The sequence below is a fragment of the Hyperolius riggenbachi genome, chromosome 10 (genome assembly GCF_040937935.1).
Source record: "Hyperolius riggenbachi isolate aHypRig1 chromosome 10, aHypRig1.pri, whole genome shotgun sequence".
Classification (NCBI taxonomy): domain Eukaryota; kingdom Metazoa; phylum Chordata; class Amphibia; order Anura; family Hyperoliidae; genus Hyperolius; species Hyperolius riggenbachi.
The window spans coordinates 127420264-127438262 of record NC_090655.1 but is presented as its reverse complement, the minus strand read 5'-3'; the positions used below and the strand labels follow the sequence as shown (position 1 = coordinate 127438262).

The 17999-nt window shown below is 41.7% G+C and overlaps 1 protein-coding gene across 22 annotated transcripts in view; it reads right to left on the bottom strand.

Annotated features, from left to right (window-relative positions):
* The window catches only part of CAMK2G (calcium/calmodulin dependent protein kinase II gamma), a 375935-nt gene that overhangs the window by 333447 nt on the left and 24489 nt on the right, over positions 1-17999 (bottom strand). For all 22 annotated transcript variants that reach the window (XM_068257960.1, XM_068257962.1, XM_068257961.1 and 19 more), the window contains exon 2: positions 16911-17005. In XM_068257960.1, the coding sequence (XP_068114061.1) occupies positions 16911-17005 (95 nt within the window). The remainder of the gene's footprint in view (positions 1-16910; positions 17006-17999) is intronic.

Sequence of the window (17999 nt, the reverse complement as noted above, 5' to 3'; positions counted from 1 at the left end):
TGTGTGCAAAGCTTGAGATTTTTCTAGCAGATTGCTGAAAAGGATGGCCAATATTGCCAAGAAGAATACCAATGTGAAGCCATTTATTTCCCAAAAATAAAATAAATAGAGAGATAAGGGATTGAAGGTGTTGAGAAATCATGACAGAGGTACTGTTAGAAGTAAAAGGAACCCAAGGTGAGAGACAAATGGATGCTGCCATAGTGATTTCCTTTTATCCAATACCAGTTGCCTGGCGGTCCTGCTGATCTATCTGGTCAGTAATGTCTGAATAACCCCTGAAGCAAGCATGCTGCTAATTTTTTAAGATTTTGTCAGAAACATCTGATCTGTGTGCTTGTTCAGGGTCCATGGTTAAGTATTTGAGGCCAGGGATCAGCAAAACAGTCAGGCAATGTGCATTGGAATTTGCAAGGAATTTATGTCAGCCTCCATATGCCTCTCACCTTGGGTTCCCTATAAATATGAATACAATCACACACCAGCTTACTAGGACCACAAAAGCCCAGTGCAGAAGTTAAACTGTCAGCAAGGCAAATTAAATTGATATTTGCTTTACTTTCATATCAAATGTGTTGCATAAACTAAACAGACAACAGACTGTTGTGTTCAAATACAAGGTCCATTTATTTCTATAAATAAGACAGAGAAGCTCTAATCAGAGGCCACAGAGACCTCAATTAGCCCTCAGTACCCAAGTTAAGGGGGTGATACTATAAAGAGGTCTGCACTAAGGCAGACGCCACGGATACTTTAGTAAATATAATGTCCAGTAATAAAAAGTAATATCAAGCATAGCTGCACAAGCCTCTGACTCAGCAATCCTAACTGGAGACTGTGACCTAATGGCAGAGAAATCCTCCATTAGCCGCTGAGCTTTCCATTGCTCTCAGGCACTTTGTCTGACAAAGCTCAAATTCGATAGATAGATAGATAGATAGATAGATAGATAGATAGATAGATAGAATTGCAAAAGGCAAAAAAAAAAAGTATAGAACAAAAAGAAAAAAAGGTTAGGTGATGTTACAAGAACAGTTGATACAGCAAACAACCAAGGTCTGTATATTTTGGGCCTTTTTCCACTGGAAATTGCAATCACGCTGATGTAATTGCAATTTTTTCCAAATTTGAACATGTTCGTGTGTTCCTGTGCAATTTTTAGATTTGTTCACTATTTGTTTTGTTTGAAAAACAAAAAAGCATTAAAAAGAAAAACTAAATGCAATGATTAAAATTACTTATATTGTATATTACTTTATAAATTATTTAGTCAGTGTTTGCAAATTAGAAAAACTTTCCTCGCCCCGATTTACATTCCTAAATGTATCACAGGGGGCGATATCTTTACTGCCGGCAGGTGCATCACTGCGGAATGTTTGTGTGCGCACACACAAGGATGGAATAACCAGCAGATGGTTATATTCGGTGAACTTTATTTGAGAATTATCACCAATGGAACATTATCACCCAGCTTTGAGTCATGAACCTGAAGCATGCTTTGTACTTACAGTTAAGTGTATTCAGGAGCTCTAAAAAAAGTTTGATAAACAAAATGGCAAAGTAATCTTAGGAAGATAAATGGATTCTTCCCTGTTGAGTTTACACACCACTGAGCACTCTATACATTCACAGTATAAATAATGAAAAAGCCAAGACAACATTTACATTTTCCATAAAGTCCTTCAAAGTGATTTGGCAACTTCACTGTTTGACAGACAAGAGTAATGGAAAGGACTGAATCTTCTGAAGGGCTATTCACTTACATTTCACAGTGTGTAAATGGGCCTCATTCACAAAGCATACAGTGTTAAAATGTAATTTAAAAAATGTAATTACACACCTGGTTTTGCAAAAGCATTTCGTATAGATCTCATTATGGAAACAGTTATCTTTTGTTCATCTTTGCTCTTCTATGTTCGATATTCTTGCTTGGCTTGAGCCCACTGCTCAGGCCCTTAGAGCCAATGGTGTGAAAACACAATGCATTTGTCAGTCCAAACTACTGGCATGAACAATCAACCGGCTTTATACCTGTCGAAGGACACATTGAAATATCAAAATCCAAATCACAAGGCTTACATTAACGATGCATACACACCTTTGATGGATGTCGCCCATTTGGGATCCAGACCTGATCTCCTTGGTGACATCGCTGGGCCAGGTTACACAGACGCGAGTTAGCTGTGTGGCTTACTATGCACTGTGTTGCTATTAGGGGAGGCTGAGGGATGGCACAGTGTCTCACAGCGGGGGAGAGGCGTAGACAATGGGATCGCCATTGCAGGGGATGAGTTGATTCACCAGGTGGATCGCTTGTGGGTTAAAAGTCACCAGTCACTGTACACACACCTGATTATCGGTTGAGGCAGCCGATGTTGACCCCCTCCACCGACTTTAGTCAACGTACGTGTCCAATCCTTAAGGATTAGAGAGATATGTTGCTAATATTTTTATTTACATAGCAACAACATCTTCCATAGTGCTGTACAGCAGTGTTTCCCAACCCTGTCCTCAGGGCCCACCAACAGTGCATGTTTTGTGGAAATCCACACCGGTAGTTAATCAGCTCTGCTGAGACACTAATTACCTCACCTGTGAATGTGTGTGGTTTTCTGCAAAACATGTACTGTTGATGGGCCTTGAGGACAGGGTTGGGGAACTCTGAGTACAAGACAGACAACCAGGGCTGTGGAGTCAGAGTTGGGGCAATTTTGGGTACCTGGAGTTGGGAGGTTTCAGTAAACTGAGGAGTCGGATGATTTTTGAACCAAATCCATAGCCTTTGTAAAAATTAGACTAAGGAGTCAGAGCAATTTTGGGTACCTGGAGTTGGAGTCGGTGGTTTCATAAAATGAGGAGTCGGAGTTGGGTGACAACAGAGGGAACCATAAAATCAAATAGTTCACACAAAGTACAAACACCGAGCAGTAGGAGTACACAAAAACAGAATTATTGTGTGGTACAACATCCAGCAGTGGGAATGGGGAATAAGATGCAAATAAATGCAGGATTATGCTACTATTTCAATGCAAATGAATGCAGCTTCAAAACAGACCAAATGAGTGAGGCTTCACTGTACTGTATGCTTCACTGTCAACATGCTCATTTTGCATTAACGCACTGCAACCACACTGTTAAACTGCACCCGGAACACTGCGAATCGCCTGTGCAGCGTAGAAATCTGCATTATATACACAGATGAGCAAAAAGCATACACCTGAGTGCCTACACAGATCTAGGAAAACATTTGTGAGTAGACATGGGCATTACACATTCCTGCACTGCAAAAGGTTAAATATTAGGCTTGTAATAATGTGAAGTGCACTACTGACAAGTCTGCAGTGCTGTCAAGTACAGAATACAAAGTAAATCCCCATTCACAAGTACTCACTGGCTAACTGGTAGCTATGCTCTGCTGCAAAAAACAGTAAAGAGTATTGACATATAGGCCCTTTTATAAACAAGTTCCTAAAGATGTTGTGTATAATTGTCTGGTGCTCAGTTCATGAAACTCACCACTGGTACAGGACAATTACATAACGGAATGCCTGGCCATAAACAGAGCTCACAAAACCGACAGACTGTTGCTAGCTGTTTGGCAACAAAGTCCCTATCAATCAGTCTGTGGCTAACTAGTCTCATTCAGAACACCTGGCTGCTGTACGCACTTGGGACTGCAGGTTGACAGAGGCAGGAAACTATTATTGCTGCTGGATATTGTCCATATCTAAGGTAACAGTTCACATTGGCGATGAGAACATCTTTGGCCCCAACACAGGGCTGGCACGCATTGTCTACACCAACTGCTAACATTCTGCTAGGGTGACCTACAGCCCCTCACACACACTTGCAGCAGTCTCCCCCGACATAGCAGTCTCACTTTTACAGCATTTTTGAGCAGAGAAGACAAGGTTTTCTTCCCCCCATTTAATTTTAAACACAGTGTCTTAACAGGGGTTGATTTATGCCATCATTTAATCAGCCTCAATACCTTCAAAGCGTTTTTGGCCATAAGGAATGCTTTATTTGGAAAGTAAATATTTATACTGCATACAGAGAAACAGGAATGGGAAGTATACAGAATCCACACTAACTTAATTATGATTTTTATGCAAGATAACTTTTCTTTAATGTGCAACAGCCTTGGCGTTTAAATAGAAACTGCTCACACCAGCATGGAGACTGTGAATTTCACCTATAAAAAGGCAAATGTGGGCGTCTGTCACACTATATACCACTAACCTCTCCTCCCCCGTTCACCAGATACTATCAGAATGCCATGCCATGTATGGCTATGGGAGTTCGGATGCGTTGCCTGTAAAAATGCTGCCAGCAGTAAGGATACATACACATCCAATTTTTACTGGCCAATCACTGACCAATTATACAACCTCCATGTAGTACGTAGTATTCAGAATCTGTTGGCCCTCAAACTACATGCAAGTAGTAAAATTGGCCAATTATTGGCCTATCAAAATTGTATGTGTGTATGGCATTTCAGTTTTCCCCTCATTACAATAGGGAAACAGCCTATTGATTTCATTTTGCCAATTTGCGTGTGGAGAACCATTGCTCTAAAAATGGATTTGCATGTGTTCCTTTCTTTCACACAAATGCTAGATGGAACTGTGTACACAACAAGATATGTCAATTCAGTCACACAGCTGGTTATTGCAATTATGTATGGCCAAATATGACAGACAGACAGTTTGGAGGGGGCTATATAATCTGAAGACAGCAACTGCATACTTGGAGAGTACAAAGTCCGAGTCGTCACAACTATTTGTTCACAAACAGCAGAAGTTGCAGATACAGTAAGCTAAACACATGGACTGCATTTGCTTACACAGAGCTCGTTCCCACTGGGAGCCCCGGACATTTCGCGTACTGCTGCGGCCATGCACGGCTGTAGTGATTTGGCTGCTTAAAGTGTAAATAAAAAATCAATTGTTTATTTTTACCTGGTAAACAAGTAATAAGGATGCTAACCAGGCAATCCAAAAGTTACTCACTCACTTTTCTTGTTGATAAATGTTCATTCCCCAGTTTACATGTCATGACTCTTATTTGGTACATATGCCGCACAAAGGAAGTTGCAGGGCATGCTGGGTTGTCCTTTTTTGCTTCTCTACTTTCCCCTCAGACTTAACTAATACAGCCTGATTGGCTGAAGCCTCTTTCCCTCCCGTTGCCCCTCCCACACCTCTGTTCCTCTTTGATCGGCCAATATTTCCCATGCTGAGACAATGCATTGTCTATTGCAGAGCGGGGTGGGAGGGCCTGAAGACAGAGGAGGGCAGGCAATGCATACACAATCAGGCAGAGGAGCGTAAGGGAGGAAATTACATCAGGATTGGCTTCAAAATAAATACAGTTAAAATGGGGAATCCTAAGAAGGAATTTCTCTTTTTGTTTACTATAGACAAATCACTAAAATCAAAACATGGACAGTGCAATAGATGTGTTATATAAGTAGAACAAGTGTTTATCTACTTATATATGTGTGTGGGGATAGAGCTGGAGAGAGAAGTCGTTTGTTGAGACCCAATTACAAGAAGAGGTAGGAGAAAGTGTAATGGAAGCTAGCCCTGTGTTAGTACTAGAGATAATCAATGAGATGCAAATATTTTCACGGTAATGCAGATTTATGTAAATTGTTATGCAGCTTGAAAATGGACCAATCAAGTCCCACCCAGGTTTACATTTTGATAGGTCCATTTTCAAGCTGCATATATTTGCAAACATTTATATCAATATGTGTGAACTTGGAAGTATTTGCATCTCATTTATAATCCCTAGTTAGTGCAGCCTGATACATTTGCATATTTGCATGATGTTAGGGATGCCGATTCTGGAGTAGTGGTGCTGCAGCAAGATAATGTCCTCCAGCAATCAAGGAATAGACAGCTACAATAAAATGGAAGAATCACAAAAAAAATGAGAACCCTGAATAGATATTGACAGTTTAAAACTATGATGTCATGAAAATAGACATGGATGGATAGTAGCATAGATAGCCAATTTGAGGAGTAAGATGTGTTTACAACGAAGAGATCAAAGAAGAAAGGTAGAGGGATTTGTAGGTTTGTTAACATTTCTTACCTACCAGTCATGAAAAGGAGAGGCTGAAGAATTAGAAGAAGGAATTAAATCAAAGGGCCCGTTCACACTGCACGCGTTTCCAGCCGCGTTTTGGAAACGCGTGCAGGTGGCCAAAACGCACGACATCAGACATTGCATAGAGTGCAATGTCTGATGTTCACACTGCATGCGTTCCGGACCTGTGCGGTCCGGGAACGCATGCTGCACGCAGATTTTGCAAAAACGCGTGGCTGTCCCATTCACTTTTCAGTGATGGGATCAGCCACGCAACGCACACAAACGCGGATGGCCATGCGTTCGTATGCGTTGCGGTCCGCACGCGTTCCGCACGCATGGCCATCCGCATTTCTGATCTGAACGGGCCCTAAGATTTCGCCTGGGGGACTACAAAAGCTCCTGAGCAGCATAGCGCTCAGGAGGTTAAAAAGGTCAAGGACTAAGGCCTCAATTCATCATTGTATTTGCGATAACTTTTTCCAGTTCATTAAATTACCAAATTCAAAGTTTATCGATTGCTAGTTGTATTCATCAAGGTTTTTCCCCAGTGTGACTTCGATAAATTATCGATAACAATGCGGTAACCATTCGGTAACATGACGATATTTCCATTTCACAGCGGTAATTTAACACAAGGCCATAAGATTCCTGTGGAATTGTGGGTAAAAAAAGCAGTCCTTTGAACATCACGTAGCAACATTCCGAACAGGGCTTACCACCTGGACCAATATTCTGGAAGTGGCTTGGGACAATCCCACAATTTCGCCAGCTACGGCTTGATAGGAACCTTCTCTGAAAACATGTAGTGCCGCTAGAAATTTAGTTAACCCTGGCACTGCCTGTGTTCTCTTACAAGATGATTCAAGAAATGCCAATGTCCTGTTTTAGCAACTAAATCCATTCTCTTGCAAATTGATATGGTTCTAGATGTTATTTTTGCCCTTCTGCGCCTTTGAATCACTCTCAGCTGACACATAACCACTTCAAATGGCTCCATCTTCTCTGTCAGCAATGATCTGACAGGAATAACAAAGCAGTGAAGGAGATAACTAATCCTAAATTTAACGCTTAAGCAGGCCATACACTGGCTCGATTCACGGCCGTTTCGACAGCAGATCCGATCCTGGGATCGGATCTGCTGCCAATCGCTTGCGCTAAACGCACCCGCCGATCCGATTCCCTCCCGAAATCGGATCGGACCGTCGATCGCGCCGTGCGGGAAATTACCCTCGATCGCCCGGCGGTAGGAGCGCGTCGCTTGCGGCGTACGATTCGGGCCCGATCCGAGCATGTATACATTACCTGAAGCTGGCTCCGGGGTCCTCTTCTCCTCGCTGCACCGCATTTCCGCATGTCCCAGTGTACGCTTATACTTCCTGTGTCACTCCGGTGACCAGGAAGTTGAAATAGAGGGCGCTCTATTTGAACTTCCTGGTCACGGAGTAACACAGGAAGCGCCGGGATGGAGCAAGAACAGCGGTGCGGTGCAGTGCGGAGAAGACGCCCGGGAGCCAGCCTCAGGTAATGTATACGGGGGGGGGGGACAGGCGGCAGGAGCAGCTGAACAGATTGTGATCGGTTTCAGGCTGAAATCGATTCACAATCTGTTTGCAGTAAAGGCAGCCATACGATCCCTATCTGATCAGATTCGATCAGATAGGGATCTGTCAGCTGGTCGATCTAATGGCACATCGACCAGTGTATGGCCACCTTTAGGCTGGTTTCACACCAGGACGTTGTGTTTTAGGGGACGTTATGGTTGCACAACGTGCCCCTAATGCAACGCCTGGTGCTCTCTGCTTTGGTCGTCAGAGTGAGCCGCGTTGTGCAGCTCACTCTGGCGTCCGTGATGCGACTCTTGGACGCATGCGGCATCACGTGGTCCCGCTGGCCAATCGCCGCACAGAGCGGCCGCTCCAGGAAGTAAACTCTGCACGTCACTGAGTGCAGTGAATATTAATTAGACATGTGCCTGGCCGCTCTCCGCTCCTCCCCAACGTTACTGAGCATGTGCAAACAGTCTAACGCGGCTCTGCCACTTACAAAGTACTGCATGCAGTACGTTATATTATGGCGCAGCGTTACACTGTAACGCTACGTGGGCACTGTGAACAGCCTATTGATTTTTCATTGCTGTGCGGTGGGGTGCGTTACAGGCTGCTCTAACGTGCGCCTGTAACGTCCCACTGTGAAACCAGCCTAAACCACAACCACTTTCATTTTCATGAATTTCACTTCTGTTTTATCCTATCATTACCAAATGATTAACGAATGCTCGCTAACAGCTATAGATAACTTTGATGAATCCTGAAATCAACTTATCAAGTTCGGTATTTTACTGAGCTGTCGGTAATTGATTCGATAAGTATTGATGAATCGAGGCCCATGTCTTGTAGACTGGCATAAGCAAACTACAAGCAAGGACACCTAGAGTAAATAGAAACTTTCAAACAAATCAATTATTAGTGTAGTATGCACATACCTTAAAGCGGAATATAACCCTGCATTTCAACTTTGCTCTAAAACATTATTTACAGCATCTTATATGCAACCAGCATTTTTTTTTTTACTAGACCAGCATTGGAAGAGTTACACACAGAGCTTTAAAGTTCTGTGGATAGAAATGCAGACGCACCCGAAGCTTAGATAGATACATTTAAGTAAATACAATGTAACAAGTGTGGAATGTGACACAAACTGACTGTGCAGGAGCTGAAGGAAAGCCAGAGTGTGTATAACATTCACCTCTTATTACAATGGCCTCAATTCACTAAGCTTAACTCCTGTCTTTAATAACTCTTCTGAGCTGTTTTACAGTTATCACCATGGTGATATAATTGTGATAACTGTAAAACAGCTCAGAAGAGTTATTAAAGACAGGGATTAGGGCCTGTTCATACTTGCTGCGTTTGTAGAATGCGTATAAATTCAAAGAAACGCAAGTTGAAAAACGCATGCGTTTTTCTTGCGTTTGAATGCGTTTTCTATTGCGTTTTGCACAAACACGTGACCCAGGGGAAAAAAAAAAAATTATGGGAACCGCAGAGGAAAACGGACGCTAAAAACGCAATAGTACGCGTTTTTGATACGCGTCCATAGACTTTCATTGCGTCCGTTTCTATGCGTATCGCACAGAACTGCGTGCAGCAATGCGGATGAGAAACGTATGCGTCTCATACGCATACATGTGAACTAGCCCATTCAAAAGCATTAGGAGCCGTTTCTATGCGTTTTTGGTACCAGTACGCGTTCCCTGAAAACGGCTAGGAACGCATATAGTCTGAACAGGTTAAGCTTAGTTAATTGAGACCATTGTGTTAACTTAAATGTATCTATCTAAACTTCGGATGCGTCTTCATTTCTATCCACGGAACTTTAAAGCTCTGTTTGTAACCCTTCCAATGCTGGTCTAGTAAAAAAAACGCTGGTTGCATAGAATATGCTGTAAATAATGTATTAGAGCAAAGTTGAAATGTAGGGTTATATTCCGCTTTAAGGAGTAAAAATTCTAGATATAAAAATAGCCAATACAGATAAATGAAAATGTACTGGATGTGATTTAGCATAAAACAACAAGCACTCAAGAGGGAAACACAAAAAAAAAAAAAAAAAAATCAGAGCGAAAACAAATAAAATCATAGACCTGTAAACTTAACATCAGCTGGATGTAAACGGAGTATATCCTAAGGGATGTTAAAATAAATTAAATAATATAAATATAATATAAAAATAATATATCATGTTGGCTATGTGAAAATGGGACTATTCTCATTCTGTGCTATACAATATATATTATATATATATATATATATATATATATATATATATATATATATATATATATATATATATATATATATATATATATATATATATATATATATATATATATATATATATATATATATATATATATAAATATTGTATAGCACAGAATGAGAATAGTCCCATTTTCACATAGCCAACATGAGTTTACTAAAGACAAGCCTTGTCTGACCAACAAGCTCAGCGTTTATGAAGTAGGGAAATGCATCTAGATATTGGGAAAACAGCAGATGTGTACAGTATGCATAGCTTGCTCCACTGTAATCTTAACATATCACAAGAGACGCTGGTGTGGTATACCAAATCTTCAGTAATAACACAACTTTCATATTACAGTGATTTGACACAGTCAACCCAGCAAAGGACAATTTCTAACTGACTGCTTTATACAATCAAGCATAATCAACAAGGCAATAATGAGCGGAATGGAAGAGATTAAAGGGAACCTAAACTGAGAAGGATGCAGATTTTTCCTTTTAAAATAATAACAGTTGCCTGGCAGCCCTGCTGATCCTATGTCTCTAATACTTTTAGCCACAGCCCCTCAACAAGCATGCAGATCAGGTGCTCTGACTGAAGTCAGACTGGATTAGCCGCATGCTTGTTTCAGGTCTGTGATTCAGACAATACTGACCAGATAGATCAGCAATTCTGCCAGGCAACTGGTGTTGATTAAAAGGAAACATCCATATTCCTCTCAGTTTAGGTTCCCTTTAAGAGCCGTAACCCAGAGCAACAAACCAAGCTCTCCTCCGCTAATCTGTTTACAGTAAATTGAAGTTTAAATGATTGCCATCCTTACTGTTCTTTGTACATCACTCATGACGTTTGATTTACTAAGCCCTGGGCACTCTAGATGATTAAAAAAAGCTAACTGAAATAACTTCTAGGTGTCTGCTTTTAAGTATTTCATGTTTAAGAGGGAAATATTTACTTTACAGCACATTTCCTGAAGTATTTCTTTACATAAAACTCACTTTTCTCTGCACACCAGGAGAGTGGGAGTCAGAAATGTGAAACATTCTGGTTTTGGGCAACACACATTGTGTTCTTATTATGGAATAAGGCGAATGCAAAGGACATATCTAGAGTGCTCAATCAACTGAATTATGTAGAGACTGGATGAGTGGCAGCCACATAGTAGCAGGACTTCTGGTTTGGAAACTAGGGTTAGGAGGTGTTAGAATGGGAAGAGATAAAATCATATTCCCCCACCCACTTTCAGTATCATAACAGTACAGTATATTTCAGTCAGAACTGCACAAATTCAATTTTACATTCCAAGTATAAATAGAACCCTTATACTCCACACAGCATATGCCAGTGGATAGGTGCTTTTAGCCAAAAAGTGCATGGCACCACCAAAGAAGTTATTAACCCAGCAAGTGCTCCAAATGTTGAATCGATCAAGATTATATTACATAAATTAAAATTCATATTAAATGTTTTGTGGTCACAAAGGACCCCTTTCTCAAGGAACACCACAATAAATAACAGAATAGACGCAGGCTGGGCTTCTGTACTCCTACTAGACGATGTGCTCTTTACATGGGCTGCTGCACTATGCTCTTTAGCTTCTCCATCATTGTCTCTGCGCATGCACGATGACGTAATTGCACATGTTATAGGAACAGCCTAGTCTACAAGGCTGCTCTAGTACTTCTGCCCCACCTTCTATGCCAAGGCAAGGGGGTAGGCTATGCACACATCGCCGGGAGGAGCAAGTGACAAGGAACAGTTCTTCAGGAATGTATAGACACATCTGTGGCCAGAAAGAATAAATTGTATGGCCTAGAAGAAAAGAAGAAGTTTTTCAGCGGTAAACATGCAAGCTACAATGTAAACACTGTCCCTTGCAAACAACCATGCTCAATTTTGGAACTGGAAATGCATTCTGAAATAAGGACTAATTTCACTTTGAGTTTAAATTGAGGCTATTACATCTGAATAGTTTTTAAACAATATATGTACTTTGTTGTAAACAGAATATAAGCTGTTCACACACAGGAGTAAGTAATCTTATGTCCATATGTGTGTAAAGCTGCTGTTTTGTTTTTTTACTTTGTTGAGGTCTAATTTTGTATTGAGAATATGCTACAACAAAAACAAATACAGTTTAAAGAGTAACTTTAACCAAGGATTGAACTTTATCCCAATCAGTAGCCAATACCCCCTTTTCCTTTTCTCGAATAGATCATCAATGGGTTATGTGTTGCTGATATTATGGTGAAACCCCTCCCACATTGTGATGTCATGACCATGGTACTGACAGTTCCCCATCTGTAATTCTCATTGCATGGTAGGAGATAACAGTTGTTCCCAACTGCCCAGCAAGCAGTATCTCCTTCCACAGACATCACCTGGCAGACTAAAGTTGCCACTACCTTTAGAATGTAAATCAGGGAGAGGAAAGATTTTACAAAAACAACGGACAAACACTGACTAATCTATAAATGAAAATTGTAAAACAAAAAACATTTTTTATTCATTATGTTATTTTCACTGCAGTTCCTCTTTAATAGACATTTTCCTTTCATTAATGAGAATCCTACACACAGTCAGTATAGCAATATCCATAGCAACTGCTATGGGGCCCTGGAGACGAGGGGGCCCAGGTGGTACTTGATGAGCTCACTATTAACTCTCCTTTTTTTCTCCACCCTATGACTGTCTCAGTGCCTATGGACTATACAGTGTACATTGCATGGGAATGTAAATTGCCCAATCAACTCATATCCATAGGGTAGCATTGCTCCAGAGTGCCTAGATCTGATGGAACCATGGACATTTTGCTATGGGGACCCATAATCCCTAGCTACACCACTGCACATACACATTTTTAAATTATGAAAATGTCAGATTATGTCTTAAACACATGCTCAGCATCGTTCCTGCAAATAAAAACCAGTTATGGATATCTGGAATCTGCTTTAAATTGCTGCAGAATGCTTTCAGGGCTGAAACAGCTCTCTGCAATTGCGAAAGCTGACACCATCATGAACTCGATACGCTGAATTCTGATCATTCTACGGCCAATTCAGTTCCAGATTTGCAATGGGTATAAAATGCTATTTTACAAGTGCTGCATACGGGAAAAATGTTACTGGCATTTCAGAGCTAGTAGTTTAAATGAACAGAGGGTTACAAAAGCCATCTTTAGGAAATTGAATATAGGTCTAAAAAGAAGGTCAGTTATTTAGTAACATCTTGTCCAAATCACACAGGTAAGAAAGCCGAAGTGATTGGTGCTCCGGACCGCGTGCCACGGAGCTTTCCCCTTTTTACGGATATCACACCAGCACATTGCATCCCTTCCCAAATAGATTACAATCTAATTTTAGGACCTGAGACAGATAAAATGACTTGCCAAAAGGTCACACAAAGTTAGAACTTGGTCTCTCCACAAGCAATCTGCCACCTCTCGGACCAGGCATCACATCCAAGGCTCTTCATGCACTATGCAGAGATATTACTGTATGCACTTGAATGACAAGTCTACCTGGCAGGTGACTGCAGCAGCCTGCTGTAACAACTTCCTCAAACAGCAGGATGAGCAATCAGACCACAACAGCAACAAATGCTGGTTGTTACAACAGATATTCCATAGTGAAAAATCAAGGAGGGAACATTCGCTATACAAAAGTAGAAAGAGAAATCATCTAAACCAAGCTTTCTTTCACAAAGAAACTATACGTTAACTGGATATTATAATTACCATCTCTGCAAAATACAATTTCAGTCCCTTATTCCCAACCCCACTTGCTGCTGAATCTTACAAGGTACCTGAACTTCACATGTGACAGGATGAGATAAACATGGGTACACATAGTACCAGTCCTAATAAATTGTCTGACTTCCCTTTCTATTTCCTTGTACAGCAAATGTTTAACTGGTTCTGCTACCTATGGTAATGAGACAAACAGAAGGAATATAAACTTCCTACACACGAGGAATGTTGCCCAGCAGGGATCAGGACTTGATCCCTCTGGGCGACAAAGCAAGGCTGAGGCTGGACAGAAGCTATGCTAGCCTCCAGGCTTGCAACGACTTCTATTGCTATGTGAGGTAAAAGGAGGCTGCGCAGATATCAGCAGAGGGCGAGGTTAGTGATGAAGGCGGTGCTGATGGCGGATACTGCAACGGGGGGGGGGGGGGGGGGGGTCTCGTTATGAAGGTAGGCTTAGCGTAAGAACAGGGTTAGGTTATTGATATTCTACTATTGTATTACCCATTAATAGAACATTGTCAATTTCACCAATATTGTCCTAGCAGCACCCCAATTACTGCAGTGCCCTTTTTAGATGTACACTCCCGAGACACCTGTAATCACACTAGATTTTCTCCTGTAGCAAAATATCCATCTGTGACAAAATCATCAACTGTTCCAAAGTATCTTAAGACTGCATGGCATGCTGTGGGCAAGGCAAATTATAAAAAAAATTGCCTATTATGAAGATTCAATAGCAATAATTCTATTACAATACATGCAATCACTGGGTACAGCACGTTTAACAGGTACACTTTAATAAGGGCACCGTATAAGATAAACACGCAGTAAACATTTTGCCCATCTGTAAAGCACTGGTAGATATGACGGGTATGAATTTCCCAGCTGGTTCATGAGCACACAGATCTGCAGCCTTCTGCAGCCTGCAGTGACATGCTGGGCACACAAAGCAGAGGTGGTACAGTTCATTTATTGGCATTAATACTGTACTGGTCTGGGATGCATCAAGAAGTGACGCAGGAATTCTGGGACTTCCATTCTCGTGCTCTCTGCTGACTTGGAGGATTTCCATGACTGCTATTTTCCATCAAGGGACATATCATTTGTAACCAGCGCACACAGTGACAGGATTTTTTCCCTTATTTATTCTATATGGCCCAGCCTCAAGACTAAAGATATAAAAAGCACAGAATTTCAGGTAGAACGATTTTCTTTGCCTTATAGAGTCATTCTGCATTTTACACACAAGCTACCTTGTCAAGAAGCTACAAAAACCACATCTAAAATGAGGTGTACAAAGATACATAGAATTATTTCAGTTATGGCAAAAAAAGTGTTGAGAGGTATGAGCAAGATACTGCAATACAAATCACAGAACGCCTTGAAAGTTCTGCATGGCACAGTATAGAGAGGACAACTCAAACACTTGAACTGAGGGGGGATATGAAGGCAGACATATTTGGTTTATTTTATACAATACCAGTTGCCTGGCATTCCTGCTGAACTCTGGCTGCAATCGTATCTGAATTAAACACCCAAACCAAGCATGCAGCGAATCCAGTCAGACTTTAGTCAGAAACATCTGATCTGCATGCTTGTTCAGGGTCTAATTAACTGCATGTTTATTTCTGGTGTGGTTTAGACACTACTGCAGCCAAATAGACTAACAGGATAGCCAGGCAACTGGTATTGTTCAAAAAGGAAATAAATATGGCAGCATTCACATACTTCTCGCTTCAGATTCCCTTACAGAATGCGGCGCACGTGCTGTGAAGCGGAAGTAGGAGGAGGCCAGCACAAAGGACCCGGTGTGTAGCGGCAGACAGCTTTCCGTGAGTGGCATTTACGAAGGGGATAGCGGCTGCACATTAAGTATCAGTACTGTAACATGCCATAACATATGTTTATTTTTTATTGACAGGATGCAAGGAGGAACAGAGGACCCAGCGGCGGCGGCAACAGCAGCTTCACTGAAAGTCATCTGCAGAGGGAGAAGAGGATCGTAGCTGGAACGAGTGGGAGAGGAGCGCGGCAGCAGGATCAGGTGTAGTAATAATGTTATTTTAGTGCAGGTTAGTCGTAGTGTAGTGTAGTGAAGTGTATTAAAGTGGTGTGTGTCAGTGCAGTGTAGTAAAGGGTACACTGAAGTGGTGTGTGTCAGTGCAGTGCAGTGTAGTGGTGTGTTGTGTTACTGTAGTGTATATAATTGCTGTGTAGCTTAGTTCGTAGGGCAGCAGGGAATAGTGTAGTGTAGCTGGGCAGTGTAGTGTATATAGAGTAGCTTAGGGACAGTTTCAGGGTGTTAAAGGGATACTGAAGGGGGGGGGGGGGGGGGGGAAGGAGTTGAAGTTACCCGGGGCTTCTAATGGTCCCCCGCAGACATCCTGTGCCCGTGCAGCCACTCACCGATGCTCCGGCCCCGCCTTCAGTTCACTTCTGGAATTTCAGACTTTAAAGTCTGAAAACCACTGCGCTTGCGTTACCGTGTCCTTGCTTCCCCTGATGTCACCAGGAGCAGCAGGCACAGACCATACTGGGCCTGCGCAGTACACTCCTGGTGTCATCAGAGGGAGTGAGGACACGGCAACGCAGGCGCAGTGGTTTTCAGCCTTTAAAGTCTGAAATTCCAGAAGTGAACCAGAGGCGGGGCTGGAGCATTGGGGAGTGGCTGCGCAGGCACAAGATATCTGTGGGAGACCATTAGAAGCCCCGGGTAACTCCAACTCATTTTCCCCTGACCCCCCCTACAGTGTCCCTTTAAAGGTCCACACAACACCCTGCATTATAGAGGCACCTAGGTATAGTTATATTTTTTTCCCCGATTTTTTCCCTCTAAACTTAGGTGCGTCTTATATGTCGAAAAATACGGTATTTACATCAGCAGAGACCCATTCTTATTTATCACTGCGTTCATGGAAGATCCAGGCCAACAATGAATGCGAACCCGTAAACATTAGCAGTGGAAACCTCAGGGCAGACAAGGGTCTAATGCAGAACAGTGATATTATAAAACCACACCGGACTTCATTTATCAAAATATCTGACAATAACAATGCCAATATTCTGCTGCTCATTGACGAATGAAACAAGAGAGCTGTAGGAAAGTCTATTCTATTTTATTGGGATCTGGGGAATAAAAGGCAAATACAGTATGTGACTGGCACAGTTTTTATTTTTCCATGAAGAATGAAGTATAGTCCAGTTCACCTGCCATCCCAGCCATGCCCTGCAGTACAGGCCTCTTCAGGGAGCCTCTTACCTCTAGCAGACAATTTCTTGGTGTTGATAATCTTTGCTGCATATTCCTGGTTGGTGGACTTCTTCACACACCTCCGAACGACAGAAAAGGCACCCCTTAGAAACACAAACAAAACAAATTCCTTGTGAGTTACTTACATTCATAAACAAAAAACAAAAAACAAAACAAAAAAGCCAACCCTATGTCTCTGTCAAAAGCATGTTGTCTAATCTTTTCAGCATGTATGAAATTTAGATCAGAAAAATATTATATTTTTGCATCAAAACGGCAAAAAGGAAAGAAAAAAAAATTTAATGCTGACATTCTTTATGACAACAGAGCATAAGTAATCGAAAAGAAACTAATACTACAATTAAAAAAAAGTCAGGGAAAAAGTGAAACATTTTTAGACAATCAAAAAATTCAGTGAAGAAAGAAAGAAAAAAGTTGATCAAAAAGAAGCAAGCGCGGCTTGCTTGGATATTATACACGCAGCTTACAGAATGATGGGGAATGAGTGACCCAGCAAATCTAGACCGTATTTAGGTGGTAAAAAAAAGTCTTCAACCCTCACCTGGATCCTATCATGATACAGTGAGGACTGCAGTAAAATGTAGTGGAGTAGCTTTTGTGCTATCGCAATGACAATTTCTGGACTTGCTGCAAAAACTCAGCTTGAGGCTGCATTTCCACAGGGTTGGTGCGTCCATTTCCAGAAGCATCACCCGTGCTGATACGAATTCACATGCGATTCGCTATAACCACGCCAGGCATGGCTATCGGGATTCAGAAGCCTTGTGTGCAGCAGGCAGCAAAAACGCAAACAGATCTGCAATTATGCGAACACAATTGTTTGTGTTTCATCGAGTGAATGAAGCCTTAGCCTGTTTACAGAGATGCCCTAAAATCTGGTGCTCTACAGAAAATGTCCTGCGATTCTGCACATTCCTGCAAGACTTGTCAGTATAGTCTGATCTGCTCTGACCTGTATTGACAAACACAGACAAATGCAAGTCAATGCAAAGTGAATTTATGGTGTGAAAATAAATTATGCAACGTTTGAATGAAATGCAAGCTTCTAGAGTACAGCCAGTCCCCTGCTTGAAAACT